The sequence below is a fragment of the Epinephelus lanceolatus genome, chromosome 3 (assembly GCF_041903045.1).
Source record: "Epinephelus lanceolatus isolate andai-2023 chromosome 3, ASM4190304v1, whole genome shotgun sequence".
Taxonomy (NCBI): domain Eukaryota; kingdom Metazoa; phylum Chordata; class Actinopteri; order Perciformes; family Serranidae; genus Epinephelus; species Epinephelus lanceolatus.
Window position 1 is genome coordinate 49,014,986 of NC_135736.1, and position 21,196 is coordinate 49,036,181.

General features: G+C 40.4%; 3 protein-coding genes across 3 annotated transcripts in view; 2 read left to right on the forward strand and 1 right to left on the reverse strand.

Annotated features, from left to right (window-relative positions):
* Positions 1–20,310, forward strand: part of LOC117255653 (E3 ubiquitin-protein ligase TRIM21-like) — a 28,198-nt gene extending 7,888 nt beyond the window's left edge. Inside the window, exons 2-3 of the mRNA XM_078166718.1 lie at positions 16,363–16,577; positions 16,834–20,310. Of these exons, the coding sequence (XP_078022844.1) occupies positions 16,843–18,003 (1,161 nt within the window). The 5' untranslated portion in view covers positions 16,363–16,577; positions 16,834–16,842 and the 3' untranslated portion in view covers positions 18,004–20,310. The remainder of the gene's footprint in view (positions 1–16,362; positions 16,578–16,833) is intronic.
* On the reverse strand, positions 4,093–9,857 carry LOC117255658 (E3 ubiquitin-protein ligase TRIM21-like). Its single transcript, XM_033624782.2, has 2 exons — positions 9,514–9,857; positions 4,093–8,704 (listed from the first exon to the last, which is right to left on the reverse strand). Exon 2 carries the CDS (start codon positions 8,693–8,695, stop codon positions 7,058–7,060), a length of 1,638 nt encoding a protein of 545 aa, XP_033480673.2. The 5' UTR covers positions 8,696–8,704; positions 9,514–9,857; the 3' UTR covers positions 4,093–7,057.
* LOC117255656 (E3 ubiquitin-protein ligase TRIM21-like) lies at positions 10,746–15,780 on the forward strand. Its single transcript, XM_033624779.2, has 2 exons — positions 10,746–10,829; positions 11,155–15,780. The coding sequence occupies exon 2, from the start codon at positions 11,164–11,166 to the stop codon at positions 12,799–12,801; it is 1,638 nt and encodes a 545-aa protein (XP_033480670.2). The 5' UTR covers positions 10,746–10,829; positions 11,155–11,163; the 3' UTR covers positions 12,802–15,780.
* Positions 20,311–21,196: the final 886 nt, after the last annotated feature.

A 21,196-nucleotide genomic window follows, 5' to 3' on the forward strand; every position in this document is an offset into this window, starting at 1 on the left:
TTTGTTAAAGACGCACACACCTCTCAACTTTCTCGTCTGACTGAGCAGCAACTACAGGAGAGAAGAAAACATAAGAAATAAATGTAAAGGCTACAACATTACAGGATGAACAGTGAGCTGAAATCTGCAGTGAGATTTAGGGCTGTCCCAACTAAGAATTTTCCTAGTCGACTAATAGTCATCATTTAGGGCCATTAGTCAACTAGTTGCCCAAAGTTTACAATATTAATTTCATTATTTTTGTTACTATTGTGGATCATGCATTGAAAAATATAATTTGTCTTTTGGTGTTACTCAGGGAACTTGTCTCGGTCCACTCCTTTTTTCTCTGTATATCCTCTAGGGCTGCCCCTGACAAAGAATTTTCCTAGTTGACCATTAGTCGTCATTTAGGGCCATCAGTCGACTAGTCGCCTCCATGTTTACGATATTAATTTAATTATTAGATAATATAGTTTGGACGGGGCAACACAATGGTTTGATTTCAATGTCTGAGAAAGAATAAGGGCGTGCGGAGCACAACCTAATGTGGGGTTCATTGCCACAAGGACTTCTTATGTGGTTACACAGGGTCGATCCTTACCTGCTTCCGGCCTGTTGACCACAATACTGCCAAACAGTGACCCGCGAAATTCCACAGAGTTTGGGTGACACATTCTTACTCTGACCTCGTCACATATTGATGTTTGTGTTTCCATGTTTTCCACATATGACGTCCAAGGTACCCTGGGTGTGTTGGTTGTTGATGTTCTGGGACGCCGTGTCAACTTCAGCCTGTTACATGCATTGCCTGTTTTCAAAATACACTTCTGTTTACACAGGAAACTTAACGTTTACATACCGTCTCTTTCAAAATAAAAGCACTGCGTCGGTACGACACAACAAATTGATGTTTTTTTTTTTCCTTTAACAACACCCACGGTTGGGTTTAGGAAAAAAGAACAGGTTTTGGCTTTCGAATCTTGCGGGACATGAACACCGCTCTCTTGGGGAAAAGTCGGTGTTTGTTGAACCCATTGACCCCTCCCTCCTGCCCTCCCCACTCGGACACCTTAACTTTCGTCCTTGTCCCGCTGCGTTTCCCTCTGACACCGCCGGACGTCATTAAACTATGACAGCAACAGGATGTATATCATGCCAACGTTAAAGGACGCCTTTTTTTGTTGGTTTCTGATGCCACATCACTGCTCAAGTACCAGATTTCTATGACTCTGGAGTGAGACCATGCTCGGTTGGACGTGTTTCAGCTAAATTCAGTAACAAAGAGTGTTTTCTGCCGACGTATGTTAATTTCTTTGTCATAGTTGTTTTTTTCGATCATTGAGTTGTCTGTGTAAGTCACCAGATCCAACCATATATCATCTTAATATCTATATTGTTGCCTAAAACATAGCACTGTCTCAAACTATGTAACCAACTCCAAGCAGCTGTTAGCTAGGCTTGATGGAATTTCAGTTTCAGTTTATTTAGTGTAAAATCACCATGGTAGAAACATGGTCTCAATACACTTTACAGAATCAATTACAATAAAAATGATCAAGGGAAAGAGTAGACAGCCAAATAAGCAAAAACACACAAAAAGACAAAGGAAAAACAAACAAGGATATAACAATTAGAAAACTCAAATTTCTCCAAAACATTGGGTAAAAAGGTGTGTTGGCTGGTGGATGAGCCACACCTGAATCCAGTTCTCTCATTAAGCCACTGGGTCTATATAGAAGGCTGGATGCATCAGTTCCAGTCTCTCTCTGCTCCTGGCTAACAGGGTTTGTGGGTTGTTTTGTTATGGTAGTTTAGTGGAGCGGCATGGCTCAATATTTTTCTCGAATCATTCAGTTTTGTGATAAAAGCAACAAATTTGGCAGATGTGTTGACAAATATATTTAGAACAAATATGGATATTGGGGCATCAGAAACTCGCCCCCTGGTGGCCAGAGCAGGCAATTGAATCCTACCTGCCCATGGACCCGTCCCGTTAATTGGATCCACTCCAAAATGTAATGGCTCCTGAGTTGGCCCATGCTACATGCCTCCACCAAGGTTTGGGAAAATTGGTTGGACAGTTTTCATGTAATCCTCATCCGAAAAATGAATGGAAGTGGATGGGCGGCCACGTGTGGGTGGCCCGTGGACATGTCCCCTGAGTTGGATCAACACCAAAATTTAATGTATTCTAATTTGGCATGTGCTATATCCCTCCACCGAATTTTTTTGAAAATCAGTCCGGCAGTTTTTGTATAATTCTGATAACAAACTAATAAATTGGGCAGCATAGCTAAAAAAATGTTCATTTTTGCGATAAAAGCACCAAATTTTGCACATTTATAGCTTAATATACTGGAATACAACACTTTGGTCACCCCCCAAGCTACTATTACCATGTTTTCAGCACCACAAATATAATGTAGAGACCAGTTAGTGAAAAATATGTTTCATTCTGATGTAGGATAATAGTAAATTAAAGACATCCAACACAATGGTGAGATTTATAGTTGTTTATGAGGCCATTTAACAATGTTCAGTGAACATACTTAACAATTACACTGTAACAGTTTGAACATATGATATCTAACTAGTGCAGCCATCTGCAGCAATGTGGAACCTTAATAACAGAGCTGTTTTTACAATGAGGCCTTGAATATTATGAGAAAAGAAGAAAGAAAGGGGGAAAACATTCATAGGTCACAGTGTCACTGTCACTATAATCAGGAGGCCATGAAATTGGTAGTGGATTATTTTTCTACAAATACCCAGCATTGATATCTCTATGCAGTTTCTTCACTTACACCGCTCTGTGCTCTCTAGTGTTCAGATATCCTGAATTAATTGAACTAAATCTATTTTCAAAATGCACATGAGAAATAGTTTAAAATCTACAGAGGATAATATGCATTCAACGTGGAGATAAAAAGTGTCTTGACAATCAAACCAAATAGACCAATCTATCTTGTTTAATATCTATATTTTTACACTGACACATTTTTACACATTTATAGAAATGTGTCTGTTAACATAATAAAAGGTGAAAACACAGGTGGGAGGGATGGTGGGTGGCCTCCACCTGCGGCCGGCGGCGTCAGGAGGAAACGCGGCAGAAAAAGGACAAGACTTGAGGTTGCAAAAGTCCGAGTGGGTTGGGTGGGAGCGTTGGTGGATGGGTGCTAGCATGGCTAGCTAGTTAAAATGTTGACTACGCCCACCACTGTGACGTGATTGGCTGAATTAAAAACAGATACAATTATGGCTGACATGGGATTGTGAGACTCTGATTGGCCACATTAAAAAATGATTGACAGATACACCGCCCTTCCAGAATAACGCGTACATACGTCTAAAATGGCGGCTCTCCAGCTCTGATTTTTTTTTTCGTATTTGAAATTACCGTTATATTATTTGGCACTATGAGCGCTTCATGTCCAGGTCAATTCACACACTTGTGAGTAAAGCATATAAGAGGAGAAGAGAGGGCTCCGTCTGATCTCTTCATAAACTAAAGTTATGTTATTTTGCGCGACGGACGCTTCATATAATAACATAACAATACTATTTATCGTGCTATACGGTGAAACGTTTCACTTTATAACGTGATGACTTATATTGTTATAATGTGAGACTTACTTAAATTGAGGAATAGTGTACATGCATAGGTTGGAGGCACACACCTTTTTGATTGTTTTAATATATGTTATGTGATTTTACTATATATGAGTTGGTTGTTAATATATTTTTGTTCAAGAAATGTCAATTGTTTTAAAGATTATACTTTTATTATGTTCAATAAAATTGTATTTTCTTGAATCTTGAGACACCTCTTATGTAAGCTAGACGGACATTTCACCTGCTCATTACTGTGCACACATGTACTGTATGTACTTAGTCCTGCAGAGCCCTTCTGGTGTCAGTATACATAGAAACATCCCAGCAGGCTGTGCTTTGCAAGCATACAAAAAAGTTTTGCACCTGTGATTTTTTTTTTTCGTGCGTGTGCTTCATCTCCGCTGCTACAACTCCATCATAGGGGAAACACTGGATGATATTGTGTGACTTTGAAGAAAAGACTCCAGTTTCAAAATAAAACACTTGCACAAATAGTTTCTTCTTCTACACAGGATTTTACTGCAGTTTTATTCATTACAAAATATGTTTTCATTCCCTTTACAGCATCTGTTTTAGTCACTGATGTATATCAATATTTATAATGACTTCTTTTAGGAACGAGGCTGAGGACTCAGAGCTGGACTCAGTCACTTATTTAAACCAACCTATAATGTTAGAAAGCCTTTTAAATCAATGTTATCTGGTAATTATGGTTTCAAACAACTATCAAAAGTGATTTACATAAAACATCAAAAATAATAATAATAATAACAAAAGAAATGAAAAGAACGCCAAAAAATTAAACAGTATAAATTGTGAAAGAATATAATAAAGCCCAATTTCAGTTGAGTAAACAAGTCTCTCTCAAAATAAACCAAAATGTGTCTGTTACCATAAAAAAGGTGAATAAAGACATTGTCCATATTATCATCTACAGAGATCAACAGAATTAAACTCACAGAAAAATAATGTCCACACCAAGTCAGTATGATCTCATAAAGGCAAACTACAATATCAGTACAACTGCATCCATAGACCTGTAAATTAAAAACTGAAAGCAACATTAATTATCACTACATCAATGAGTACAACCAATACCAGTAAACAAATATGGTTTGCCTTTAACAAGCCTCACATTTAAAAACAAATCCGCCCTTCATACCTTTATAGTGGTTCCCAACTGGTCCAGTAACCGGGTCCAGATTTCTGCTTAGCCATTAGTTCACTGTCCACATTTTAATATATTCAGCATCAAACTTGTGTTTGGACATGTGGTCACGCTCATTTGTGTCAAGTAGCTGTCTGTCTGTTACTCACTCTACAGCAGGAAACAGCACTTCAAAATAAAAGCTGTATGCCAGAAATTCACTTTAAAATAAAGTCAGTTTTTTAACAAACTTGACACGTTTGCGAGTCACCAGCGGTTCACTCAGAATGGACCCACGACCCACCAGTTGGGAACCACTGCTTTAAACCAGTATTACCTGCTGTGTCATACTGTAGCATGAAAACTTTGCCTCGTATATATTTACACTAAAATGTAAAGATGAATTTAAAGGCACTGTATGTAACTTTACACATGTATTTGTTGTTTTTTATTTCCAATGGGTGAACCAGTTGTAACTTAAAAACAACTGTGGACTGATTTCTATGTAAAAGGAAATTCAAAGGATGTGATATTATACGTGTTCCCGTGCTTTGCCTCCAGCCCCCCAGGAGGTTGGGCTCTGAAGCCAATTTTCATCATGGAATTACAACAGCCGGGTCCCTAACATGATGCCCTGCAGCCCATAAAGACTTTTTCCCGCTGACTTACGAGCCTTGTCTCACTCCGAGTCATCGAAATCCGGCATTTTGGCAGTGACTTGTGGCGTCAGAAACCAACTAAAAAAGGTGTCCTTTAACCTCAGCATGATACGAGGCTGGTTGCAATTATAGTTTAACAGCGCCGGTGGGACAAGGATGAAAAGGTAAGGCAGCAAAAGTCTGACTACGGCGGGTGGAAGGGGTAGTGGATGGGTCCAACTTTCACCCGAGAGAGCGGTGTTCGTGTCACGTAAGATTCCTAAGCCAAATCCTGTTCTTTTTTTTTGTAAACCTAACCACGTGTGTTTGTTGTTGAAGAAAAAAAAACAACATCAATTTGCGGTGTTGTACCGAGGTAGCGCTTCTATTTTGAAAGAGACTGTATGTAAAGGGTAAGTTTCCTGTAAAAAGGGGTCTATTTTGAAAACAGACAATACATGTAACAGTCAGAACTTGACATGGCGTCCCAGAATGTCAACAACCAACACACCCAGGGTACCAGGGTTGTATTTTTTTGAGTAACACAGCCCCTGCAAATGGCCCACTCTGCAAACTTCACCCAGCGGCATGCTGCATCTTACTTCAGCTCTACACAGCTAACGTGAGCTAAGAAATGGTGTCTGATAACTGAAACAAATGGCCGACACCCACTATAACACTGAGTCCACATATGCTGTTTCAATTACCTACATTCTGCAGTGGCCGCTCGGCGAAGACTGACTGTCACCTGGTGCCCTGTAGCAATTCAAATTCAGCCAGAGCGAGACAAAGTGCCCTAAATTTTGCAGGCAGAGCAATGCTCTAACATGCCAAACAACCAGAATTTGTACATAAGATGGAAACTTAAGCTGTGAAATAAAAGGGTTGGTTGTTTAAACTGCAGAGAGGTCAGCTAACTGTTCCCTGGCTATAGACCCTCACAATGACATCACCTTGTTAGCTGGAGGCAAAAATCAACATGCCACAGGGCTGTAGGCTACATAGGAGTCTTAAAATGTGGTCTTGTTGTGTTAGTGGGAGCCAGAACAGAAGGAGTCATGGCTCAAAATTTTCATTTGATTGCATACCAGATGCAAAGGTTGCTTTGTAGCATCAGTTACAGCTAGCTAGCTACCTTTGCTGGCTTACTCGCTGATTTCACTAGAAAATACTATCTGAGTGGATATTAGCTAGCTTGCCAAATTACTTTCCAAGCTAATGTGATCCATGATACTTACATGGAGCTAACCACAAGCTGAGCTAAAGTTAGCCATCTAGGGTACATTGTGGCATCAGCTGATTAAATAAGACTAAGTACCATGGAGCAAATGGTCCAACTGAAATATAGGAACATTACAGATAATGACATTTTTCTGAATATGATTGCAATTTATTTCAAGTATTCTGTCAACATGATGACAGTCAACCGTGGTTGGTCTCATGCTTGTTACTGTTTTGGCTGATGCCCAGGTGCTGGCTCGTGGCTACAGAGTTTGCACACTGGAGCATGGACAACAGGATGCTGATTGCAGTTCACTCAACGGCCTCAGAGTGAGGTGTCACTAAAAAAAGGATTTTGTGACAGCCACATACAGAACCTTAAATGAGTTTATGTATCGTTTCCAATGCTTTACTATTCCATAAATTGCTGATCTTAAAAAAATGATCAGCCAGTTTAATTGACAGGAGAGATGATCAGAGGTGCAGAATTTTTACCACCATTATTAGCGCAGGGGCCAAAGTATGGGAAGAGTTTCCCAGTGAAGGAGCAGCCAGTAAAGGAGTAGATAAGAGCTGCAGCATCTACGTCATAAAAGGAGACCAGACCCTCCTCATAATCCACAAACACCCCCACCTTCTGAGGACGAGACTTCAGAGAGAGACGGACTGTAGGAACGGCGAGAGCGATGTACTCATTTCCCTTTATCATCCATACAGTCCAGTAACCATCCTGGGGAGTCAGTGGGACGTCTCCCTTCCTGTTGACCGACTCTCTGGCCACTCCCAAAGCCCATTCAGTCTTTTCTTTAACCTGAACCTCAAAGTAAGATCTGCCTGAAGAGAAACTCTGCTTTCCTAAGACACAAATATAACGGGAAAATCTCTTTGGGCTGTCTGAGAGATGTTTCTTCACATCAACATGTTTCACTTGTTTCCCATCATCAGACAGGATGAGATAGGGATTTGCTGTATCAGGATCAAGAGTCACATCCACTGCATACTGCTGGACCCTCTTCATTTCAGGCTCAGCAACCAGCCTCTTCATCTCTTTATTGAGTGTCTCCACCAGCTGAGACACAGCTCTCACCACAGTCCCCTCATATGATGGTGGACAGACGCTGACCTCTGTCCAGTCTTTGGAGAGTCGAGCAGCTTTCAGGGACTGGATACACTGGAGAAGTTGGAGGTGGTCTTCAGAGTGTGAGAGCTGCTTCACCTCAGTGCTTCTTTTCTTCAGCTCAGAGATTTCCTGTTCCAGCTCTTTGATGAAGCCTTCAGCCTGTTTCTGTGTCATTCTCTTCTTCTCTTCTGTTGTTTTGATGAGATCAGCCTGACCTCTCTCAACAGACTCCTTCAGAGCAGTAAAGACCTGAACACCTTCTGCTTTCACCCTGTCTGCATCTTTCTCACTGAGATCGACTGAGTGTTTGATCTCCTTAATCTTCAGTTGTCTCTTCTGGATCATCTGCTGAATTTCAGCCTCTGTCTTCCCCAGCTCAGCCTTCTGGTATTTATATTCTTCCCTCAGAGGAACAACATCATGTGTCTTGTGGTCTGAAACAGGGCAGAGTGTACAGACACATGTCTGATCGGTCTTACAGAACAGCTCCAGAGGTTTATCGTGCTTCTTGCATATCCTGTCTTCCAGGTTCTCCACAGGGTTGATAAGCTGATGTCTTTTCAGGCCTGACATTGTCAGATGAGGCTCCAGGTGAGTCTCACAGTAGGAGGCCAGACACACCAGGCAGGACCTCAGTGCCTTCAGTTTGGTTCCAGTGCAGACGTCACAGGGAACATCTCCTGGTTTGGACACTTGCTGCTTTGAGCTGCTGCTGCTGGCTTTCTGTTGAGCTGACTGTCTGAACTGAGCGACCATCCCAGAGAACAGAGTGTTGACATGCAGTTCAGGTCTTGTGGTAAAAGTCTTTTTGCACATGGGACACTGGTAATGGTCATTAGTATTCCAGTGTTTAGTGATGCAGGTTTTGCAGAAGTTGTGTCCGCATGATGTGCTGACAGGATCAGTAAAGACATCCATACAGATGAAGCACCGAAACTGATCTTCGGATAGCAGAAAGCTGGCAGTAGACATAGCTACACACTGGGAACAAAATAATAATGACATTGCTTTTAATTTATACACAACTTTCCAAGCACTCAAGGACACCTAACAAGACAGTGATGTATCCATAGATCATAAACCAAACAATCCAGTAATATACAATGATAAGTTAGTAAAATAACTAGACCGAAATCCAAATAGGTATAAAAATTCAGTATAAACTCATCACCATAAAGTCATCATCAATGCATGTCTCAGTATGTGTGTCACCATTACATCAGAACGGATATGCCAGTTTGGAAAGGTGTGTTTTCAGACCAGATTTGAAAGTAGAAAGGGAGTCAATATTTTGAATGTCATAAGGGAGAGACTTTCAAAGGCGGGAGGCAGAACGGTTGAAGGCTCTAGAACCCAAGAGTTCATTTGTAAGAGGTAAATCTTTTATGAAAGTTAAGAGGCCCATAAACATCAGTGTATAACTATGAGAATGATGTCAGGCACTAAGAAAAGGCTGGAAGGCAGAACGCACCTCGTAAAGCAAGGAATGGCAAGAATGTTCAGGTACCAACCTCCATGTTATTTAGAGTGAAAGAGAACAAAGACATTTTGCTCACAGTAATTTGGATTATCCCATGACTACTCAATATAAGGTCAGTGCATGTCAGACTACCTGACCTTATATTGAGTAGTCATGGGATAATCCAAATTACTTATGACACTTATGAAGTGTCCTTTTGACAAGTGTCAGTATGAACAGAAAAGATGAATTTTTCTCACTGAATACAGTCAAAGTTGTGTGTCAACAGACAATTGACCGGATCATTGAAAATGTTGTCTTCTTCACTCACCAGTGTTTGCAGAGATTCTAGCGGGTTGTTGACGAAGACTTTCTGAATAGTCCAATTTTTCTAAGGACAGAAACACAGAGACTTGTTGCAGCTGCAGCTCTTCTGTCTTTCTGGCAGTACTTTAGCTTCATTTCAGGAATGTGACGTTGACACTGTCCTGTTTTTCCAGTTCTGCCCCTTCTCACACTGCAGCTCTGTTAGAGAGAGCGTAAAGAGAGCATAAATGAGTCAAAAGTTACCATTGCTCCAGTGCTGCTGGGGAACGTACTCTATGTATTCATTACTGATTACTACATTACTACACCTTACTTGTGTAGGCTGATGCTGAAGTTAGCCTCGCCCTGGTTCCCTTGATAAAAAGTCTATGGGATTTTTCCATTGGACTTTGGATTACTGTCGAAAATAAGCTCTGTGGCGAACAAACGTTTATAATATTTATACATTTTGTTCAGTGAGGATTTTTGAAGCATAAATGAAATTGCCAGAAGTAAAAGCTAACTTTAGGCTATAAACAAACTACGGGGGAAGGGAACTGGTGATGCTGATGCTATGTAATATCTGGGTTTTAGGAATCATTACTGGGGCACTCTATTGGTCTATAATCTATTGGCTATGTCTGTGCCAACACCAAGGACGCATGGAGGTACGAGGGTGGAGATGTTTACAACATTTGAAACAGACGTATCTATTTTCATACCTAAAGGGAGCATAAATGAGACGTAAGTTCACATTGCACCAGCACTGCAGGGTATGTGCCGTGTAAAGTACTATTTATTACTGAATATGAACCATGGTAATGACCATGGTCAATTCGCTGATCAGCATTCCTAGCATCCGACCAGACTATATGGGTTTCATCTTGAGAGGAAAAAGTGAGGTAAAAAATTAGCTTGTGTACTTAAAATCAGGCCTTAAAGTAGGTTAAGATTGTTGTTGAGCTATGAAGGAAATGTTACTGTCTCTTGATACTGTTATGGACTGGCTTCTTTTGGTAAAACGGTATGTTCTGTTCTCTGCTCTGAATAAAGAAGTGAAAATTCTCAGCTCCAGCTCTGATTTTCTCCCTAAAGATTTAAACAGTCTTTAACCATTTGTATGTCACTACAGCTGTGTCTAAACTTCAACAACATAGCTGCAGTGTGAGAAGGGGCAGAACTGGAAAAACAGGATAGTGTCAACGTCACATTCCTGAAATGAAGCTAAAGTACTGCCAGAAAGACAGAAGAGCTGCAGCTGCTCTGTGTTTCTGTCTTTAGAAAAATTGGACTATTCAGAAAGTCTTTCTCAACAACCCGCTAGAATCTCTGCAAACACTGGTGAGTGAAGAAGACAACATTTTCTATGATCCGATCGGTCTATTGACACAAAACTTTGACTGTATTCAGAGAAAAAAATCATCTTTTCTGTTCATACTGACACTTGTCAAAAGGACAATTAATTTAAGTGCATGTCAGACTACCTGACCTTATATTGAGTAGTTATGGGATAAATTACCAACCATTCCTTGCTTTACTGGTTGTGTTGTGCCCTCCAGCCTTTTCTTAGTGCCTGACATCATTCTTATAGTTATACACTGATGTTTATGGGCCTCTTAATTATCATGAAAGATTTACTTTTTTATGAATTGACTCTTATTCCCAGTGTGTAGCTATGTCTACTGCCAGCTGTCTGCTGTTCGAAGATCAGTTTCGGTGCTCCATCTGTCTGGATGTGTTCACTGATCCTGTCAGCACATCATGCGGACACAACTTCTGCAAAAACTGCATCACTCAACACTGGAATACTGATGACCATTACCAGTGTCCCTTGTGTAAAGAGACTTTTACAAAAAGACCTGAACTGCATGTCAACACTTTGTTCTCTGAGATGGTCGCTCAGTTCAGACAGTCAGCTCAACAGAAAGCCAGCAGCAGCAGCTCACAGCAACAAGCTGCCAAACCAGGAGAAGTTCCCTGTGACGTCTGCACTGGAACCAAACTGAAGGCCCTGAAGTCCTGTCTGGTGTGTCTGGTCTCCTACTGTGAGACTCACCTGGAGCCTCATCTGACAGCTTCTGGCCTGAAAAGACATCCGCTGATCAACCCTGTGGAGAACCTGGAAGACAGGATATGCAAGAAGCACGATAAACCTCTGGAGCTGTTCTGCAAGACCGACCAGACATGTGTCTGTACACTCTGCCCTGTTTCAGACCACAGGATGCATGATGTTGTTCCTCTGAGGGACGAATACAAAAAAAAGAAGGCTGAGCTGGGGAAGACAGAGGCTGAAATTCAGCAGATGATCCTCAAGAGACAACTGAAGATTAAGGAGATCAAACACTCAGTCGACCTCAGTGAGAAAGATGCAGACAGAGAGATAGCAGAAGGTGTTCAGGTCTTCACTGCTTTGAAGGAGTCTGTTGAGAGAGGCCTGAATGAGCTCATCAAAACGATAGAGGAGAAGCAGAGGAGGACACAGAAACAGGCTGAAGGCTTCATCAAAGAGCTGGAACAGGAAATCTCTGAGCTGAAGAGGAGAAAAACTGAGGTGAAGCAGCTCTCACACTCTGAAGACCACCTCCAACTTCTCCAGAGTGTTCAGTCCCTGAAAGCTGCTCGACTCTCCAAGGACTGGACAGGGGTCACCGTCTGTCCACCTTTATATGAGGGGACTGTGGTGAGAGCTGTGTCTCAGCTGGAGGAGACACTCAGTGAACAGATGAAGAGGCTGGTTGCTGAGCCTGAAATGAAGAGGGTCCAGCAGTATGCAGTGGATGTGACTCTTGATCCTGAAACAGCAAATCCCTATCTCATCCTGTCTGATGATGGGAAACAAGTGAAACATGTTGATGTGAAGAAACATCTCTCAGACAGCCCAAAGAGATTTTCCCGTTATATTTGTGTCTTAGGAAAGCAGAGTTTCTCTTCAGGCAGATCTTACTTTGAGGTTCAGGTTAAAGAAAAGACTGGCTGGGCTTTGGGAGTGGCCAGAGAGTCGGTCAACAGGAAGGGAGACGTCCCACTGACTCCCCAGGATGGTTACTGGACTGTATGGTTGATCAAGGCAAATGAGTACATCGCTCTTGCTGGTCCTACAGTCCGTCTCTCTCTGAAGTCTCGTCCTCAGAAGGTGGGGGTGTTTGTGGATTATGAGGAGGGTCTGGTCTCCTTTTATGACGTAGATGCTGCAGCTCTTATCTACTCCTTTACTGGCTGCTCCTTCACTGGGAAACTTTTCCCATACTTTGGCCCCTGTGCTAATAATGGTGGTAAAAACTCTGCACCTCTGATCATCTTACCTGTCAATTAAACTGTCTGATCATTTTTTTAAGACCAGCAAGTCATTGACTAGTGAAGCATTGGCAACGATACATATTGCTGTACTCACAGAAAGCTCTGTACATAACTGTCACAAATTATCAATGATACCTCTTTCTGAGGCTGGTAAGGGAACTGCAGTCAGCATCTTGTTGCTTGCACTCTGTAGCCGCAGGGTAACACCTGGGCATCAGCCAAACATGACCACAAAGACTGACCATGACTGACCATCACCATGTTGACTGAATGCTGGGAAAAACATTACAATCATATTTAGAATAACATTACAATCTGCTATGTTCTTCTATTTCATTTGGACCATTGGCTCCACGATACTATCTTGCCGTTTGCAAATCAGCTAGTGCGATGACGCAACCTAGATGGCTAACCTTAAGATACCGTTAGCTCTTTGGTCGCCCCAGCATCGCTCTTGGCTAGTAGAAAGTGCTTCATACAATTACATAATTTATTGGTGGGTAAATCAGTATCATCTGTCATACAAAAGTCAGTATGTTGAATCATGTTAGCTGGGAAAATAATTCAGCAAGCTAGCTAACTGACGTATCCACTCAGATAGTATTTTTGTAGCAATACCATTAGCAAGTGAGCCAGCAAAGGCAGCAAGCTAGCTGTAGCTAAGCTACACTGTTTTGATCTGGTATTGGTTGCTTCATAAGATCAGCTGATAAAGTCTCTTGCAAATGGCAAGATAGCTAATTTACAGCCGGATCAGTCCTGGAGTTAAAAAATGACGTTAATCACTAAAGACAGTGTTTTTGCTATGTTAGCTGGCTAGAAATTCCCCCGCATTAGCAAGCAAGCTATAATTAGCTAACACTAGCCAGCTAAAACCAGAATATCAGAATGTATTTCACATGTCAGTGATTCCTGTAATGACAGGATATCTTTTTCCTCACCAGGGGGAAACAGAAATTATGATACTGAGCACTGAATTTGATGGATTTACTGTTCATCAGACAACAAACGAGACGAATTAGCTAGCTAGAACAGCCCACCGACCCGCCGCTTCACAACCTGCTGCTAAGATGGCAGCTCAGACCTCAGCCGTTTTAGCAACTTGAATTCAGCCACTGCAAAACCAGGTGGCCGGGTGCGGCTGAGCAGCTTACTTCCACCAGCCGAGCTGACAACTTCCAGTTTAGCGCTTCGTTAAATGAATAAGGAATTAAACGATTCACTCTTCTAGACTGCAATGTTATCAGACGGAGTGGATCAAATCCTGATAATGAAATGAATCCTTTTATGTGGGCTATGTCACTCAAAAAAATGCACCCACTGATTATGTCTTTTTCACCAAGTAAGTCAGCGGGAAAAAGTCTTTATGGGCTGCAGGGCGTCATGTGAGGGACCCTGCTGTTGTAATTCCATGATAAAAATTGGCTTCAGAGCCCAGCACACTTCCTGGGGGCCTGGAGGCAAAGCACGGGAACACGTATAATATCACATCCTTTGAATTTTCCCAATAAAATTCGTCCTGAGTCTTTTACATAGAAATCAGTCCACAGGCTGTTAGAGGCAGCCGTTAGAGGCTGAGCAGGTCTCCATTTTTAAGTTACAACTGGTTCACCCATTGGAAATAAAAAACAACAAATACATGTGTAAAGTTACATACAGTGCCTTTAAATTCATTTTTGCATTTTAGTGTAAATATATACGAGGCAAAGTTTTCATGCTACAGTATGACACAGCAGGTAATACTGGTTTATAGCAGTGGTTCCCAACTGGTGGGTTGTGTAGATTTGTAGATTTATTTATTTTGAAATCAGGGACAGTACATATTAATAAACACTTTTGTGTAAATATGCAGGATTATAGCCAGTAGCTAATTTCCATCCTTTGTCCCTAGGCAGGTTGGTGTTAACAATATACAATCAATAAAACAATAATGGTAAAAAGTACAATAGGCAGACTAACAGACAATAAACCATGTTACTCATAACAAACCGGAAATTAAGTGACCATAGGAGGTCCATTCTGAGTGAACCGCTGGTGACTTGCAAACGTGTCAAGTTTGTTAAAAAACTGACTTTATTTTGGAAAAAAGTTTTCTGGCATACAGCTTTTATTTTGAAGTGCTGTTTCCTGCTGTAGAGTGAGTAACAGACAGACAGCTACTTGACACAAATGAGCGTGACCGCATGTCCAAACACAAGTTTGATGCTGAATATATTAAAATGTGGACAGTGAACTAATGGCTAAGCAGAAATCTGGACCCGGTTACTGGACCAGTTGGGAACCACTATAAAGGTATGAAGGGCGGATTTGTTTTTAAATGTGAGGCTTGTTAAAGGCAAACCATATTTGTTTACTGGTATTGGTTGTACTCATTGATGTAGTGATAATTAATGTTGCTTTCAGTTTTTAATTTACAGGTCTATGGATGCAGTTGTACTGATATTGTAGTTTGCCTTTATGAGATCATACTGACTTGGTGTGGACATTATTTTTCTGTGAGTTTAATTCTGTTGATCTCTGTAGATGATAATATGGACAATGTCTTTATTCACCTTTTTTATGGTAACAGACACATTTTGGTTTATTTTGAGAGAGACTTGTTTACTCAACTGAAATTGGGCTTTATTATATTCTTTCACAATTTATACTGTTTAATTTTTTGGCGTTCTTTTCATTTCTTTTGTTATTATTATCATTATTTCTGATGTTTTATGTAAATCACTTTTGATAGTTGTTTGAAACCATAATTACCAGATAACATTGATTTAAAAGGCTTTCTAACATTATAGGTTGGTTTAAATAAGTGACTGAGTCCAGCTCTGAGTCCTCATTATAAAGTCATTATAAATATTGATATACATCAGTGACTTAAACAGATGCTGTAAAGTGAATGAAAACATATTTTGTAATGAATAAAACTGCAGTAAAATCCTGTGTAGAAGAAGAAACTATTTGTGCAAGTGTTTTATTTTGAAACTGGAGTCTTTTCTTCAGTCACATAATATCATCCACCTGCAGAGCCGAAGAGCTGCCATTTTAGACGTATGTACGTGTTATTCTGGGAGGGCGGTGTATCTGTCTATCATTTTTCAATGTGGCCAATCAGCCAATCACATCACAGTAGTGGGAGTGGTCAACATACTTGTCAGCACTTGCTAGCATCTACATATCAACTCCCCGATTGTAACGGATATGGATAACGGATATAAAGTAACTTCAACCACTGGTCATTTTAGAAGGACCACCTCAAGGAAGCAACACGTTCTCACTCCGACCTTGTCACATATCAGTGTTTGGTCATGGACCTTTCAACATCCAGCAAAGTGATGGTACGCTTCCTCAAAACACATCTGTGTCATTGTGTTGTGAGATCAAACTGGAAAAGGACAAAAAGGATGGGCGCTCTCTAACACCGGTTTTAAAGAATTTGCAACCAAAATTTGAGAGACACATATCTCTTGAGTGCATAAAAAATCTTAGGTCCTTCATTCAAACCTGTAAAAAATGGGAACAAAAACAAAAGTGTTCATGTGCATTTATATTTTTGTTCATTGTATTATCATGTCTGTACCTCGAGGAGGAAACACAACCTCACAAACAGAGCTGCTGTAAGAGGCGGAGCAACACTGAAGGGAGGAGGAGGAGAGCTTCAATGTCAAACTCCTGAAGTGAAACTCAGTGTTGGTCAGTGTGACAGCAGAGCTGCAGCCCAGACGAGTCTGTGTGTTTCTGTCTGAAGAAACATTAAAGTGAGTTCATCAGGTGTTTCCTCAACAACTGACTCAAATACTGGTGAGTACAGCTGATCATATTTACTGTGTTTCAACAACCAGCATTAACACTAAACTTACAGCTCCAATCAAACAGGAAGTTACACTCTTTTCATTTCACAATGACACTCGTCAGATCTACATTTCACTTCAGTGTAACATTCCTGTAGAATTCCAAATAATGTTTCACAACATTGCCGTAATAATACGCACCTTTAATGCAAATAATAAATGCTTGCGTAACAAACATTTTTATGGTACTTTGACTTTGCTTTCAGTGTGTAGATATGGCTGCTGTCATCAATCTGCTATCTGAAGATCAGTTTCTGTGCTCCATCTGTCTGGATGTGTTCACTGATCCTGTCAGCACACCATGTGGACACAACTTCTGCAAAAACTGCATCACTCAACACTGGAATACTGACGACAAGTACCAGTGTCCGATGTGTAAAAAGGTTTTCTACACAAGACCTGAGCTGCAGGTCAACACTTTCATCTCTGAGATGGTCGCTCAGTTCAGACAGTCAGCTCAACAGAAAGCCAGCAGCAGCAGCTCACAGCAACAAGTGTCCACACCAGGAGATGTTCCCTGTGACGTCTGCACTGGAACCAAACTGAAGGCCCTGAAGTCCTGCCTGGTGTGTCTGGCCTCCTACTGTGAGACTCACCTGGAGCCTCATCTGACAATGTCAGGCCTGAAAAGACATCAGCTGATCGACCCTGTGGAGAACCTGGAAGACAGGATGTGTACGAAGCACGATAAACCTCTGGAGCTGTTCTGTAAGACCGACCAGACATGTGTCTGCATGCTCTGCACTGTTTCAGACCACAAGACACATGATGTTGTTCCTCTGAAAGAAGAATATGAAGAAAAGAAGGCTGAGCTGGGGAAGACAGAGGCTGAAATTCAGCAGATGATCCAGAAGAGACAACTGAAGATTCAGGAGATCAAACACTCAGTCGACCTCAGTGAGAAAGATGCAGACAGAGAGATAGCAGAAGGTGTTCAGGTCTTCACTGCTCTGAAGGAGTCTGTTGAGAGAGGCCTGAATGAGCTCATTAAAATGATCAAAGCAAAGCAGAGGAGGACACAGAAACAGGCTGAAGGATTCATCGAAGAGCTGGAACAGGAAATCTCTGAGCTGAAGAAGAGAAACACTGAGGTGAAGCAGCTCTCACACTCTGAAGACCACCTCCATCTTCTCCAAAAGTTCCCATCTGTTAAAGATGCTCCATCCACCAAGGACTGGACAGGGGTCAGCATCTGTACAACCTCATATGAGGGAACTGTGGTGAGAGCTGTGTCTCAGCTGGTGGAGACACTCAGTAAAGAGATGAAAAAGTCGCTTGAAGCTGAGCTGAAGAGGGTCCAGCAGTATGCAGTGGATGTGACTCTTGATCCTGATACAGCAAATCCCTATCTCAGTGTGTCTGATGATGGGAAATAAGTGAGCCATGAGGATGACTGGAAGATTCTTCCAAACAACCCAGAAAGATTTTCTAATTGTATTTGTGTTTTAGGAAAACAGGCAGATTTTACTTTGAGGTTCAAGTTAAAGACAAGCCCACATGGTCTTTAGGAGTGGTCAAAAAGTCGATCAGCAGGAGGAGAGCAATACCAATGAGCCCTGAATGTGGTTGCTGGACCATATTGCTGAATAAAGGAAATGAATACATACTTGCCGATCCTCCAGTCCGTCTCTCTCTGAAGTCTCGTCCTCAGAAGGTGGGGGTGTTTGTGGATTATGAGGAGGGTCTGGTCTCCTTTTATGACGTAGATGCTGCAGCTCTTATCTACTCCTTTACTGGCTGCTCCTTCACTGAGAAACTCTTCCCATTCTTCAGTCCCAGCAAGAATGATGGTGGTAAAAACTCTGCACCTCTGATCATCTCTCCTGTCAATCAAACTAAGTAGGTTGATGCTATTTTAAAGCAAAGATGCACAATCATGTCAGCGAACAAATGTCTATCTTCAGTGACTTCATACATTGTTAACTTTTTGTCTTCAGAGTGCGATGTTATTATTTTAATCATTAACCACTTGGTTAATGCTTGCTTGGGACATTAATGGCCGTGTACTCCCTCAGCACTCAGGTGAGGTTGGGAGCTAGAGGAAGTTAGAAGAAATCCTAAAGTTTGCAAACACAATTTGTTCCAAATGATGCTCAAGGTTTCAAGAATTATTGATACAACAGCCAGTGGTTTTATGTAACGACTGTAAAACTTCAATTAGTACCCCGGGCTATTATTTGCCTTAATCGTTGAACTCAGCAGGCCTTTATTTGGGCAACACATTTTCACTCCGACCTCAACACATAGTGACGTTTTGGTCATGGACTTTCCACGTCTGCATCTGACGTCCAAGGTACCCTGGGTGTGTTGGTTGTTGACGTTTTGGGACGCTGTGTCAACTTCAGCCTGTTACATGCATTGTCTGTTTTCAAAATACACTTCTGTTTTCACAGGAAATGTAATGTTCGCATACAGCTTCTAAAAAAGGAATGCACTACGTTTGCACAATGCGGCAAATTGACCTTTTTTTTTTCCTTCAACAACAGACACATGGTTGGGTTTAGGCAACAAAAACACATAGTTAGGTTTAAAAAAAAAAAAAAGAACAGGGTTTGGCTTAAGAATCTTATGGGACATGAACGTGAAAGTCTGTGTTTGTTGGACCTTTCCGCCCCACTTGGATTTTCGCCGCCTTAGCTTTCATCCTCGTCCCACCGTGTTTCCCCCTGATGCCACTGAGTGCTGTTAAACTATAATGGCAACCCGGCACATATCATACCGACGTTAAAAGACGCCCTTTTTTTTGTTGGTTTCTGATGCCGCAAGTTACTGCCCAAGCGCTGGATTTTGACAGCTTTGGAGTGAGACTGGGCTCATTTGGAACAGGCCCTTAATTCCTCTGACACATAACTGCTGCGCAGCAAAGATGGGAAATACGATGAAATTGTTTCTTTGAACCAGTATGAATATTACTTGTATGAAAATAAAGGCTTTGAATAACATATCAATTATAAGTTGTTTTCACACTCATTTCACAGCACATGATTACGGCACCCGGCATACCGACACAACAGAACTTTATCCTGTTAAAACAATATTTGTAACTTGGGATAATTTTTTTAAAAAAACACTTTCTATTCTTTTTATCACTGCTTGTTTTTTCATCATGCTGGTAAATCTGAATGAATTACCAACTTGGTCAAATGAGCCCGGTCTCACTCAGAAGTAGTTGAAATCTAGCACTTTGGCAGTGACTTGCGGTGTCAGACAGACGAAAAAAAGACACTCTTTGACGTTGACATGACACGTGGCCGATCTCCATTATAGTTTAATGGCACTCATCGGTGTCAGGGGAAAATGTGGCGGGACAAGAATGAAAGTTAAGGCAGCGAAAGTCTGAGTGGGGCGGGCAGGAAGGTGGTGGATGGGTCCTGTAAGATTCTAAAGCCAAACCCTGTTTTGGTTATTGAGTTTTAATGTCTGATATACATTTGAAGTTATTCATTCACTCAATTACTGCTTAAGTAATAGAGAATATAAAGTCCAACAGTTTGTTTCACTGTTTCAGAAGGTGCACAAATATATATGTTGGTATATTCTTTACTTTAAAGGTAGTTGAAAGGGAAAATCTCTAATTTACAAGCGTATGTAATTCAACTGAATCTGATGTAATGACAGCAATATTCTCCAGATCTCCAGATTGTACATGTAAGATTTGTTTTTGTTTTGCGTGATTACCAAAAAATAATAAATTTTGAATAAACTAGAAGTCTGAAATCTTGTGGTTTTCTTACTTTTTAAAAATAAATAAATAAATAAATAAACTTGAAGGATGTACACAAGTATGTAAAAAGGTGTCATATAGATATATAAATTTTTTTTAAAAAAAGCACCAATGACCAGCACTAAAAATAAAATAAAAATAAAACATCTACTAATCACGTGTCATAAGTCATAAACTATAAGCAGTGCAAATAAATAAATAAATATTGAAAGAACACACGGACTAGATGATGTAGAAAAAGAAACAAACAAAAAAAAAACAATTTCTCAATTAATTCTTGAGGTAAATTTATCAAGCAAAAAAGCTAAAAAATGCTGAAAGTCATACAAACAATATTAAAACAAATATCTTGAGGTTTTAGGCTGTTGTTATAAATTATAACTTTGAAGTGCTGATTTTTATTTTTATTTTTTTTTACCACAGCAAACAAAACAAAATCTCAGTGAGGGTTGTGCTTATACTTCGGTATTTAAATGTAAAATACAGGGTTCTGGATAAATGTTGTAAAATATATAAAATAAAAAGTAAATAAATAGAAAGCGACTAACGATAAAACTAAATAAAAATAAAACATCTACTTAGAGTCAAGTGTCATAAGTTGTAAACTATACAAATAGTGAAAATAAACACTGACACATGTCCAAATGACACATATGGACTGGACAATCATGTAAAAATAAAATAAAATATATATTATAATAAAATTAAAAAAAAAAATCACTTTTATTTTTATTTTATTTTTATTTTTCACTATTATTTTATTAGAATTTTATTCAGCAAAAATGCTAAATGCTATTTGTTTTACTTATAATATTTAAACAAATATATTTGGGTGTGGGACAGTT

What these genes read in the sequence shown, in the direction of transcription:
- LOC117255658 (XM_033624782.2), bottom strand. Translation starts at nt 8,695, where the DNA reads ATGTCTACTGCCAGCTTTCTGCTATCCGAAGATCAGTTTCGGTGCTTC.
- LOC117255656 (XM_033624779.2), top strand. Translation starts at nt 11,164, where the DNA reads ATGTCTACTGCCAGCTGTCTGCTGTTCGAAGATCAGTTTCGGTGCTCC.